Source organism: Antrostomus carolinensis, unplaced genomic scaffold (genome assembly GCF_000700745.2).
Source record: "Antrostomus carolinensis isolate BGI_N321 unplaced genomic scaffold, ASM70074v2 scaffold46685, whole genome shotgun sequence".
In the NCBI taxonomy this organism is placed as follows: domain Eukaryota; kingdom Metazoa; phylum Chordata; class Aves; order Caprimulgiformes; family Caprimulgidae; genus Antrostomus; species Antrostomus carolinensis.
In genome coordinates this window covers 256-13,355 of record NW_010319273.1, presented here as the reverse complement: position 1 = coordinate 13,355, position 13,100 = coordinate 256, and the positions used below count along the sequence as shown (strand labels likewise).

Here is a 13,100-nt window from a genome sequence, read left to right as displayed (position 1 = left end):
ATGATCTCATAGATAAATGAAGGAAATTTACCAGGTAATTTGCATAATTAAAAAGTAGGCACGAACATTATAAAAGCTAAACCCTAATTCACAGCAATTAATCATGTATAATTAATAAAGTGGACTTGGTTGTATATTGTTACAGAAAAGTCTGCGACAAAAATGATCTTGTTGAGGCCCAATTTGTATTCTAGCAAATGGCTTTCAGTAGTATGTAAATTTTTATAAACATCTTAGAACTCACTATTTGGTCATTAAAAACTGTACCTATTTTCAAGTGTTGATTTTAGCCATGAAACCTCAAAATGAAACAAATAGATGAAACATTCACTGGAGATTTTAGTGGTCCTTTAGACCAAGAGATTTCTTTATTAATATTTTATTAGATCTGATTAGCCTGCACCAAATGAAATTATATATAATTTGCTGGAAAAGTACAGGCAAATGTCACAAAATGTACAGTTAAGTCACTGTAATCCAGCTACATTTTTTATTATTTTAAAGGAAATGTAATAACTGTCTGAAATATGAATTTATCATACAACTGCTGTATCTAGTGTACTAAAGGAATGCAGACAAACACAGACCAAACAGGCATAATTGTTAAGACATTTGTTGCTTCTCCTCTCCTACCATTAACTTTCTGATAAAGGTATCCATAGAACCACCCTTCTCCCCCCCAGAAAACCTGAGGACATATTTTTCATATATATGTGTAAAACCACTATTAGAATAATTTAATCCTCCTGCTTACTTCTTCCTCCCTCCCCCCAAGTGCTTATTTGATTGCAAGGGCTTCATAATTTCCAAGTTCTGGCTATATCAAATCATGAAACAAAAAAAATTATCACTCCATCTGTATTTTGTTCATCAGGATCTCAAACAAATACAAATTTTTACATTGCAAATTGTTATCTGACATAAGAAAAACTCCTCAAATTACTTCACTGAGGTGAACTGGGTCTTCTGTCATGCTAAAGTTGGGTGAGATGTCATACTCCAGTTTTATAGATTCTAATAATGTTTAGATTCTAAAGAAAATAGGAAAAGGGAATCATCTGCTTCTCGACAAACACACCAAATAAAAAGAATCATATGTGTGGAATAATTTTGTCTTATCCAAAGAATATTCCTTCTTTCCAGTCTAGGAACAATTTTACAAAGAACAAATCACTGTACTCATCTGTATTTCCTCTTAAGCTACACAAGATATTATCAGTTCTGTAGAAACTGTTCTACATATCTGCTTTAAGATACATATATATATATATATGTGCTGAGGAAAGAAAGGGAACTAATTGGTATATATTTAAAATACTATCTGCAAGCCACAGAACAAAGATAAAATAAATTCTGTAATTCTTTTATGTGCTTGCTTGTCTTTATTTCAAATTCATCTTCAACTTCTGCTGAATAATGATTCATTTCTAAATGCAAAATACCATTTAGCTTTGTGTTCTTTATTAAGACTTCATTATTTTTACAAAAACAGCATAGAACATTAGTCTTTATTAGTTTTCAGTTTAGCATACAGTTCATTTATTTTGAAAGGAGCATTTTGGGATACAATATATTTAGTTTAGTACTGATGGCTCATTTAATTATTACTTTATAGCAGGTCTTCTGGTCACCACACAAATTATCAAGCTTCTGCTATTATATAAGAAAAACCACACAGATGTCAGAAAATGTTTTTCTAAGAAAGTTAATGTGGGATAAACTATCATGTTGTAGCAAACAAGGTCAAGAGTCCCTTTAAGAAGGAGACTATTTCATTGCCTCCCAGTTTAGATTCTCCATAGACACGGTCCACAAATGAAATAGGAACCTGTTGAAACAAGCAAAACTATTTTTAACGTTCAAAATCTAAATAATGAGATATTCTGTAAACAAAAGAATGGCCTTTGAACGACAGCATGTTTAGACAGGGGAAGAAGGCAAGCACCAGATTGGCTTCCTTTGTGTCAGTTCTTACCAGTGGCTTTAATGATGCCCCACAGCTGGGGAGCATGAAATTATTTGGTTTATCACCTTTAAAGATGATCCAAAGACATTACTCAGTGGCTGGATGATACACCAGTCAGAACAAACTTAATAGCTTAAGCACACTAAAAGCCTGGGGCTTTAAAATGAACCTTCACCACTTTCCTTGTTAGCTGAATCCAATACCTTTGAGTCAACACCTCGGGAAGGCAGAAATCTCCTACCACCATGAAACAGCATCCTGCTCAACCTCACCACTGGCTAGAAGATGACATCTGAAAAGGGCAGTTAGCACATATTTTACAAGCAATACCTGTCTTTGTTGGTCTCTGACCATTTTATAAATTGTTTACAGGATTAAAGGGCATTTAAAACACTATGTTTCCTTACTGAAGTGATCATATTGTCCAAATTAACTCACTACTCATAAAATGTTAGGAACATCCTGCTTTTCAGTAATTTGGCCACGTACAAATGACACACGACAGGACGTTTTGCCAATACTGTATTAGAATATTCAAGAATTTCCATATATATTTGTGTGCAAAACTGAAATACTTCAGGGGCTAAAATAAAGAATTGCATTTGCAAAAGTCATTAAAAAATTGGCTTAGGGTTCTTCTGGCAGTTTCAACCAGAAATCATCTGGCAAGTGGAACACAAAAATCACCAAGTCCTTGTATCTGTGCTAGGACTCATGATTTCTCACAATTCTAGCAGATCAGTCCATGGAGAAGAGAAGCCAGGGCAAGAAGATGGTAAAGACATGCAGACAGACTCAGCAAGGACTCTGGCTTTCTTAGTAGGGTCCCTTTGATGATCCCAGCAAGCATCCTGGCAACTACAGACAGCTGATCTATGGGGCACGGACAGAAATCACTGAATATGTAGTCAGTGCAGGATATCAGAAGTGACATTTCCAGACTAGTGATGAAAGAATGGTCAGTGTCTCATCTAATAAGATGTATCCAGTCTTTCCCTTCAGCATAGGAATTAACCATGTGTGTCATCGCTGGACTTTGCCTTTCTTGCATAAGAAGTTCTATCATTAGTCTTAAAGGCAGCATTTTCCAAAGGGTGTATTCCATGCACCGGGGCACATTTCACATATGGTAAAGTACAGCAAAATGTAACAGAGGTGCATGCGAGACTATTCAGGTATAGCTCGTGTCAGTTCATCTCATCATCCATTTGTTCCTTTCAGACTGGCAGGTCTCAATCTTCATTTTCAACTTTGCTTAAGAAATATTTTACTCTCACAGCTATATCTACATTTTGCAACTGCACAAGAACTCCCATTCTGCCTGTACAGTTGCAGCACCTGCAAACTAGGAATTCGACATGCAAGCGTCACCTCTTCTGGAATTTCAGTATTACTATTTGCATAATTATAAAATATATAAAGATCATAAGTATTGATCAGGAAATACTGTATCACTGTACTTGAAACATAATAGAAATTGTCCTGCCCCAGGAAGTTATAATACAGAGATGATAACACAGCAGTAAAAATACAATAGTCTTAATTATAGGTCTGTGTCAGCAATCTGAACACTGTCAAGTTTGTTACAGATGCCACAACAGAAATCTTAAAAGAGAAGGCCAAAGCACAGTAATGAAGCAACTTTCCAGATATTAGAGAGAACTCTTCCCACATGTGAGAAACCAAAGGAAGAGGGAAGATAACGCCAACTTGAGAATGTAACAGATGAATTGCAGAGGATGGCCTCACTGACCCATCACTGAACAGAGCCCACATCTTAACAACTGACTGGAGACATCAGGCCTAGCAAAGACTGTCTGCCGGGCTTTAAACTGGAAGACACGCATCTTATATTTGATGCTATATAACCAGTAGAGGCATGTAAATAAATGAGTGGTGGGATCAAATAATAAACAGAAAAAAGGCCTTTGCAGCAGCAGCCTGAAGAGGTATAAACAACCCATGACTGCATTTTTCTAAAGCCAGAGAAGTGTATTTTACTTTTTAAAAAATGTATAGTAAATAAAACCTCCTATCACCCTAGGTTTCATTATCTGGATGTATAGACAGGTGAGGATTTAATTCAGCAATATTAGAAAGCAATATGTGAATGCAGCTAGATGTGAAGACCAAAGAAATTAGGGGCAAATCCCAGCTACAGACAGGATAGGGATGTTGCTCCACAAACAAGTGGAAGAGAAGAGCTTGTTTTATTGCATGGAAATACTCTACCTGATGTTGATAGAGAACTGCAATATGTAAGGTTTAGAGAGAGCAGAATCGGCAACAGAATTCTCTGACAATTCCCAGTCATGAAAATGATGATAAAGAACTGGTTCTGAGATTTGGCTGCAGAGAGAATTCCAGTGAATCATCTTTAAAGACACCAGCAAGAGCAATTCAATGAAATATAAAAGACAGCAATCAGACTGCTGGAAATACAGGATCTAACAAGTGTTTGGAGTTCATTTTCAATGATTGTAGACAGCACATTCAAAGAGTTTAGAAATGGAAAGTTGTGATAGCTGGAAATTTGGAAACTAACAAGGCAGTAAATGACAGAGAACAGAATAAATCTGGAAAAAAATCAAGCTGCTGGAGAAAACAAAATGATTTGAAAAGACCAAACTGGCGATGTCTGTACAATATGAAGAAGGAAAGAAAAGGCTCAGAGCAGCTTCAGGGTGTACTTTTTACTTCTTTCCCTCCTTTGAAGAACCTTGTAAAATTGTATGCAGCTAAAGAAAAGGCAACAGGAACAGGGAAGCATATCAGCGAGGGGAATAAACAACTGGAATTTCAGATCTGATATTCACCTGGAAAAGTTAGAAAAATAGAGTTCTCTGTAATTTCTTTATATCAATTTGAAAATCTTGCTTCTTGGAAGTGCACAAAATTTCCTATGCTCCCAGTAATTTGTATCTACATTTAAATGAAAGCATGATATACATATCAAAACTTTTACTATACCTCTCCAATAGTATATCCTAACTGTCTAGCCCGAACAATCATCTCCATCTGGAAGACGTATCCTTTAGAAACACATTTTTCCATTAGTTTCTGTAAGACTTCTTTTCTGTATAACCTGTAAATGTTTAAAAAAAAAAAAATGAAACCTGAAGCACAATTTCTGAACTTTGGAAAAGAAGACAGCATGTCAGAATCTTAAGTGTCATCACTCACATATCATTATTATTTAAATAATTTAATTTAAATTATTTAAATTTAATTATTTAAAAAATTCTTGAACAAAGTCATAGGAGCAACAGTTCTATTTCTTATACCCTTTCCAAACACTTCTCAGTAAAGAAGGTCTGTGCTCACTCCAGTTCCTTGTTCAGCAGTTTTTAAATTTCAAATAAACTTTATGAATTGCAAACCAGACCCATACCTGAAACTCCCTGTTAAGTCAGATGCACCTGGTCTCAGCAAAACCTGAGTTAGAAAATTGGCACCACGACTGTGAAAGAAAACATGAATGTCAAAATTGCTCAGTACACAACTCCGAAACATCAAGCAGAATTTCTAAAAAATAAGGAAATGCCATCCTACTAGCAAAAAAAAAAAAAAGAGAAACCTTTTATTGCTTAATATGAAACAATTGTATTTCTAATATCTTTTCACTGCTAGATTTTACTAATAAATCACAGAATCATAGAATCTTGAAATCAAAACTCAACGTTTTGTTTTTCAAATGTAGATGAGTAAATTATGGAAGGAGAAAACAATAATTTTTAGAAATTAGGTTTACAACCTGATTCTTTATGCTAGAACTGTCAGTACAACTAGACACTAATACAAAAGTAATACATCTGACAACAGTCAAAACAACATTTTTCTTCTGACTAACATTTACTGTAAGCAGAGAACAAAAATGCTTCCTGGACAAATGTGATGCTTGGATTTAGAAAATCAAGGTTCAGTTTTGGTTTACACTATGATAAGGATAAGCTCCACTGCTGAAAAACATTGTGAGACTGAAAAGCCAGTCATGACTGTCTTGCTGAGGGCTGTATTACACCCTGATAAGATGTGCAAGTCCTTCATTTTGTTCAGTATGATGAAAAAGGATTCCTCTGTCATTTCCATTTAGCTCTCCTCCTTTTTTTTTGGGTGCATGTTTTATTTAGGTTCACAAAAAGATGAGGACTTATTCCAGCCATTAAAAAACAGGAGAAATCCAAATACAGTCCCTGTGATACCATCTCCATATCAGACTGGTAACACAACTTCTGCTCCAAATTCTCTACAGTAACAATAAATCAGCATTAACTTATGTCTATTCTCTTAAATCAGCTGTCAGAGAGAAAGACTATGCAGAAATTGTCCATTACTTCCTCAAAATCTGTGAGTCCCTGTAAACCTCATTTGCAGGCTCCACATGCTTACATGACCTTGACAGAGTCATCTTTGCTTTTGGGTTAAACTTCTCCCTAGTGTTCACTGTAACTGTTTTCCAGTAAGGCCCAAGTAATGACTTAGTGACATTGATCGAGCCAGATAATTCTTAACTTATGACAAATCAGAGTGTCAGCCGAGGGGTTTAGCAAGTGATTTAATGTTTGGGGAAAGGACCGTTACAGCTATTAAAGCTAACTAAATGTGTCTTTTAAACCTGACAAAGTGCTACAGTCTCAGCTCATTCTTTGGATGATAAAGCTGAAAGACTGTCCCAATCTGATGCCATGCAGATTTGTCCACTGTTCCAACCCATTTCTCAAGCCCAGTCTTATCATTACATTCTTTTTTGTGTGTTTTAACCAAAGAATTTGCAAATCATGCATGCTTCCATTAGTTAACATAATTTTGCAGTACCCAGTACTATTGACTAAAGACTCAGTTCATTAACACAGATTGAGTTGAGTACTTGGAATTATTATTTCTAAATAACAAATTTATGTATAAATATCTAGAAAAATACTAACCTGATTAATTTTCTTTTCAAATCCCAGCCATATACTCCTCCATTTCCTTTATATCTTGTTCCAGATACAATATCGAAATTGCCTTCTTTCTGCTTTCTATAAGCAATTGGTTTTATCAGAAAAGCAGGAGGAATATTTGTATGAGGGTAGTACAAATCTCAAAATAAAAACAACCACTCTTTTAGTACAAAATCTGTATTTTACAAAGCTTTGAACAAATAAGTAGAGAAGAGAGGAAAGCAATAATTACAGGGGTTATAAGCATTATGCATTTAAAAACTTGATAATTATTCTCTTATAAAGAGCTATTTCAGGGAATCTTATGATGATCTTTTACTAACTATGCCACAGAATTTCACAGACAAGTTCATAAATAATTTATAAAGCCTGACTTAAGCATTTTTAAAGCCTCTCTCTAGTACAAAAGACAGAATGATTTAAAATACAGTTTTAAGTGTTTAAATTAGACAAACCAATAGTAAGGGAAAAAAGTCTGGAACTATCCTTAATCTATACCACACCTGACTGCTGCAGAACCTGACCTAAAATTTTAGGCCCCCCCATACTACCTAGCAAGAAAGTTGAAAATTAGAGGGACTGTTGCCCTCATCTTCTAAGGTAATGGCTGTTGACCATTTCTCACCAACTGAAGTGTTACAAGGAGAGGAAGGCAAGAGGTAGACAAAATGCACACAGTAATATTTCACCAACAATTGAGGACATGGTCCTCCAATCAATATCCCTACATGCACACATGATAAACTGATGAGATGACATTTATATATATGCTTTTCAAAGCCAAACAACCAGTACAAGGAAGAGAAGTACTGAGCCACACATGCTCTCTGTTCCTTTAATCCAGAAAAGTCAATCACAGAATCTCCTGGTTGGAAAAGACCTCTGAGATCACCGAGTCCAGCCGTACCTGTCCACTACTAAACTGTATCTCCAAGCTCCCCATCTACCTGTCTGTTAAACACCTCCAGGGATGCTGACCCAACCACCTCCCCAGCCAGCCCGTTCCAGTGCCTGAGAACCCTTCCCATGAAGAAGTATTTCCGGACATCCAATCTGTACCTCTCCTGGAGTAACTAAAATAATTAGTTCCTAACTAAAGCAGAAATCCCCAAGTTTATTTTGGGACAAATCTAATGACATCAAATCACTTTTATTTGAATTCTTGCCTTGCCAGTTTTCTTACTGCAGGTATACAGGAATAGAAAGCTTTCAAATATTACTACAAAACAATAAATGTTCAGGAATCATTCTCTCATACTACAATTGGCACCTACCTGATAAACTCTGGAATGAATTTTGGCTGAAATGGAAGGAAAACGGATCAGAAGAAAAAAAGGAATGGAGGTTAAAAAAAAAGAAAAATCAATGAAAATGTAATTATAACAGATTAAAACCACTGTACTTAAAAAATACAGACTTACATGGTGAGAGAGGTCAGCATCCATAATAACAATAAAATTCCCAGTGGCGTGCTTCATTCCGTGAATATAAGCAGTGCCTGATGAAAACAGTACAGAATTAATTTCCCTCACTCTTTTAACATATGCAATCTTCTAGCCACAACCTTCACTTATTTTCTAAAATCCCTAAGTTATACTAGAAAAGGATTAACTAAAACCTCCTAAAATTAATTATAAAATATATCAGTCGTCAAACATTAAAATTATTTTTCCTTTTCCCTACAATTTCAGCACTAGATTTTATAAACCTTGGCAAACCCTATTGCACTAGAAATGCACAGAGAAACATGACTTGATAAGTGAGATGCTACTTATCAAGTAATAACATTTGAAATAACATTTCCAGAAGCGCCATAGGCCCTTATGAGCCACAGAAAACTGGAAATAGGGCACAGGCAACAAAATAATCACTGATAGATAACAAAGCTTGCTCTCTAGACTCAGGATTTACTATTAATAGTATATAGATTTTGCTTTGTTCTCATCGACACCATGAATTATATTCTGATACCTAATCTGAAGAGAGTCTCTTTTTCTTATTTTAGATTTTGTTGCATTTTATTTGTCCTGCATGAACTGGAGTAGTGGTCTTGGCAAGAGCTGGAACAAGTCTTGCTGTTAGTTTTCCTCAACAATGCACGTTTCTGCCTCGAGTCATATCGTCCAAAGACAGCGCTGCTTCCAAGGACAGCACAGCAGCACAACGGAGATTAAAAACTGGCATTTACTTTTCACTGATCCAAATTACTCGAGTCTTTCTGTTAACTTCATAAGGAATAGATAAAACTGAGAGCAGAACACTCTCAACTGATGTCCTCAGCAGGTACTCTCACAGAAAACTAAACTCTTGGTTAATGAACAACCTGTCTTTCCTTTCTTTTCCATGCTGTTTGCAAAGTTACACAGCAGGAGTGTCACAGATCTGTGTACTGTGCGTGATTAGCAGATATTGTACATTAAAAATTTAAATTCAGTCAGTTTTAATCCATAATACTTGTCAAATTAGAAAAAAGGATGAAAAGGAAGATAATATAAAAATAAAAATACGCAGGCTTTTTGGTGTTTCTTAGATAAATGAAATGTAGAAAAAATTATAGAAAGGTGATTTAAATAGACAACTCAATATCAAAATTAGAGTTTTATTTTTGTTCAGTAGACTGGAGAAATTAGTTAGCTGCAGTACTCAGTACACAAGACACATAAAATGTTTTACCAGTACATGGAAGTGGGGGTTGCCAAGACATTTAGCAAGACAGGCAGATACCGATTAACAATAAATCAAACAAGGTATTGCATTTTATAATATTCTCCATTCCTATTATAAAAGAGGAGAGATAGAGATACAACATGAATCTTAACAGATTAAAACATCTCCACTTTATTTTAGGATAGTTTCCATACTACAAGTTTTAATGTCATTAATGACTTCCTAGGGTATGTCTTTTTTCTAAAGCAAATAACAGCAAACTTGATTTACATATTCTGTGAAATATGGTAGCAGAGCTATAAAATTGCAGTCCTGCATTATTCCATGCCAATTTTAATGATCAGTCTCAGTGGTATGAGACTGGCTCCCAAATTAGTGAGATTTCTGCAATATGAGTAACTTTTGCAGTGTACTGCAAAGCCTTCAATTCACACGTTAGTTAATAGGTGGGACAATACTTACTTTGAGTGCTGGACCTCTCTCAGATAAGTATTTTATTTAATTGTCATAATTCACAGTGAAATGGGTTTAACTGTGAAGAGCTCTGTCCAAATACATGTCAGAAAAACATCCCAGCCTTCTCTGGAGATTGCATGAGCTATGGTCCAATTCTGAAGCATCCTGCACATGGGTGGATTGCATAGAAAGTACCACTGTCCCCTCTGGATCAGAAGGTTCCCCAAAAACGTAGCAGCTACTCTTGTAAAATGTTACATTTTTTCTCAATTCAGTCCCCTAATTCTGTAGTCAGTGAATGCAGTATGGGAGGGAGGGCAGCAGCATGATGTTAATAGGAAAACACAGTTGTACAGATTTGCAGTGACCAGTTTTCAGGTTGCAGGGAACTTGTTATAAATAATACTCTGTGATTTTCAGCTGTGTGGTTTTTAAGGTTGTTCACTTACAAAAAAATTAATGAAAAAATAGTTCTGCTTTTGGGCTTTACTGTGATTTTTTTTTCTCTAACTTTATACACTAGAATTAATCAAATACAACAGATTATTTAAAAATTTTTTTAACACTAACCAGAGTTGATAAGGACTTACCAAGGCCCAACTTTCTTGCTCTGGGTCTTAGAAGCTGCAGGATATATTAAAATAAACAGATATTACTTGAAGTGCAGTTTTTAATTAATTTTAGTAACACCTTCAAATTCACTATTTTCAAGGTATACAAATATTTTAGAATGTACTTTTCATTTTTAGAAATCTGTATAACATATACAAATAAATCTGTCTGTCAAAATACAGGAGAAACAAACCATTACATTATTTGATCAGGTCATATTTAGAAACAAACCCCTTTAAGCTTTATTTAGTAGTTCTGCAGTAAAAAACAAAATTAAAAGCATCATCTTACTAACTAAAGGATTTCTTCAAATTCCACTATAACTTATAAATCTAAATCCACAATACAGTTATAAATTAAACAAATCTCCCCAGCACCGTTACTTTTAACAAACAAAAAACCCTAACAGCAAATATTTTAGCCACTTTCCCAAAGTGATTTGGCATACTTTTAGTACTGAATATAAACTTCAAGATATTCATGTGCATACAGATACAACACATGAATAATGACATATAACAATATTATTAATATTTCAGGATATGTGTGACCAAGCTTTAAACCTGTGCCAAGTATCCTCAGCTCCTGCAGGGCCACATGAAGTGCGGGGGGCACTACCACTAACCAAAGAGGACTTTTAGATCACCATGATAGTAATTTAACTTTCAACTCTTCCTAAAACGCCTTTGATACAAGTCAGCATCTGGGAAGGAGTGGGTAGATATTTAAGAAGTCATCTAAACATACTTCAGGAACAAATTTTAAATCTCAATTTTAAATCTTGGCTAATTTTGACGTGTTATCTGAGAGGTCATAAGTAACGTCATTCAGAGAAGGATGTGGATATGAAAGAGTCAGTAATCATTAGTGCTTCTGCTGATGTGCTATTTCAGTTTGTAGGTTTTTTTTCCCATAGATTTTTTTTTTCTTTAATAAATAGTTAAATTTGAACATTTACCAAAAAACCCACTTTGATTCCTCACCTACTTCCTTTAACACGTTGGCCTCTCATTAAGTTAACAGTTATGCGAGAAGCCCTATGGTGCTATTTGAATGACTACTCCTAAGTACAAATCAGAACAATGATTTTGCTCTGGAAACTGAGAAAAGAATTTCAGGTAAATAAAAAAAAAAAAAAAAGGAAAAAAAAGAAAATTGACCTAATAAGAAATCACAGCTGATTAACACTTCTGCAGTAATATCCGAGTGAGCTGATGGCAGTGCCATCATGTAATTCCACCCAAGAGTGCTTGGCTCAACACTGCTGGAGGGGTTGGTCCAAAGATTAAACTTCAAAATTCAACTCTTGAGCAGTGAGGAAAGGTTGGGTAACTATTTTAAACTTTGCTATTACTAGTATCAAAAAAGAAAAAAAAAAAACAAAACAACAAAACTTCCTACACACATTGTTTTAAAGCAATCTCTATAAATAGTACTTAATTCACAAATATTTTTAAACCCCTACATTTACACAGTAATAGATTAGGAAAGTGTCTGACGCTGCTTACAGCACGAAACTCAAACTGAACCTGGGGTTTTTACGCTGTTCTATGATAAAGCTTTTATTGCCTTCCCCACCAAAGTGTCTTTAGTGGCTCATAAAGACTAAATAAATGACAGTACCATGGTGTATATAATTGATGGTTATACAGTAATATATATTAAATAGAAAAAAAAGTCCTGTTACTGAGGAATGCAACTAGACACATTAAAAATAAACCACAAGACCAGACTAGCTTTCATCTTTCCAATTTCCCTATTCCTACAGTCACTTAAAATTAAATTAAAGCTTATCCAAACCTCATCTTTCCCTCAGGCATGCACAAAGTGTGCTAACAACCAGTACTCATTACTCAATAGCACCCAGCAATGCACAAAGCCTTGAAGACATTTTCGGAACGTTAATTCATAATTCTGCATATTAGGTCATAACACTGCTGAGCGGCTGCGGGGCTGTCTAAAGTAGACTGCAAAAACTTAAATAACTTGTTTAAGGATGTAAAGAAAGTGCAGAATCCAGGGACTCTGCTCTCTAAGGACTTCAAGTACTTTCCAATAGAATAAAAATGGGAAAAAAAAATTACAGGATATACAACTCACTATTTTATCTGATCCATATATCTTTTCCAATTGTTCAGCAACTTCCTGTGTCCCATCTGGGCTTCCATCATCTATGATGATAATTTCAAAATTGTTTCCACTGAAATGAGAATTATTTTTAAATGAACAAATGGGAAAAACTAATTTCACTACCTATATAATTTTGAAAGGCATCAGGCTGAAGGACAGAATGCAGAGTGACTTCCTGACAGTTAGAGATACACGCTGCAGTTGTTCTTAAAGCTGTGAGTCAATGCTCTGGTCAGAAAACGTGACGGGATGTCCCCGGTTCAATATAAACTTCACCAGTGCCACTGGGTTCCAGGCTCAGGGCCGCAAAGGCAGAAGCCAGCGCT

At 35.3% G+C, this 13,100-nt stretch overlaps 1 protein-coding gene across 1 annotated transcript; it reads right to left on the bottom strand.

Moving 5' to 3' along the window:
- Window positions 1-1,404: 1,404 nt before the first annotated feature.
- On the bottom strand, window positions 1,405-12,841 carry DPM1 (dolichyl-phosphate mannosyltransferase subunit 1, catalytic). Its single transcript, XM_010169202.2, has 8 exons — window positions 12,745-12,841; window positions 10,623-10,656; window positions 8,331-8,407; window positions 8,184-8,209; window positions 6,892-6,987; window positions 5,358-5,426; window positions 4,937-5,051; window positions 1,405-1,828 (listed from the first exon to the last, which is right to left on the bottom strand). The coding sequence occupies exons 3-8, from the start codon at window positions 8,385-8,387 to the stop codon at window positions 1,724-1,726; spliced, it is 468 nt and encodes a 155-aa protein (XP_010167504.2). The 5' UTR covers window positions 8,388-8,407; window positions 10,623-10,656; window positions 12,745-12,841; the 3' UTR covers window positions 1,405-1,723.
- Window positions 12,842-13,100: the final 259 nt, after the last annotated feature.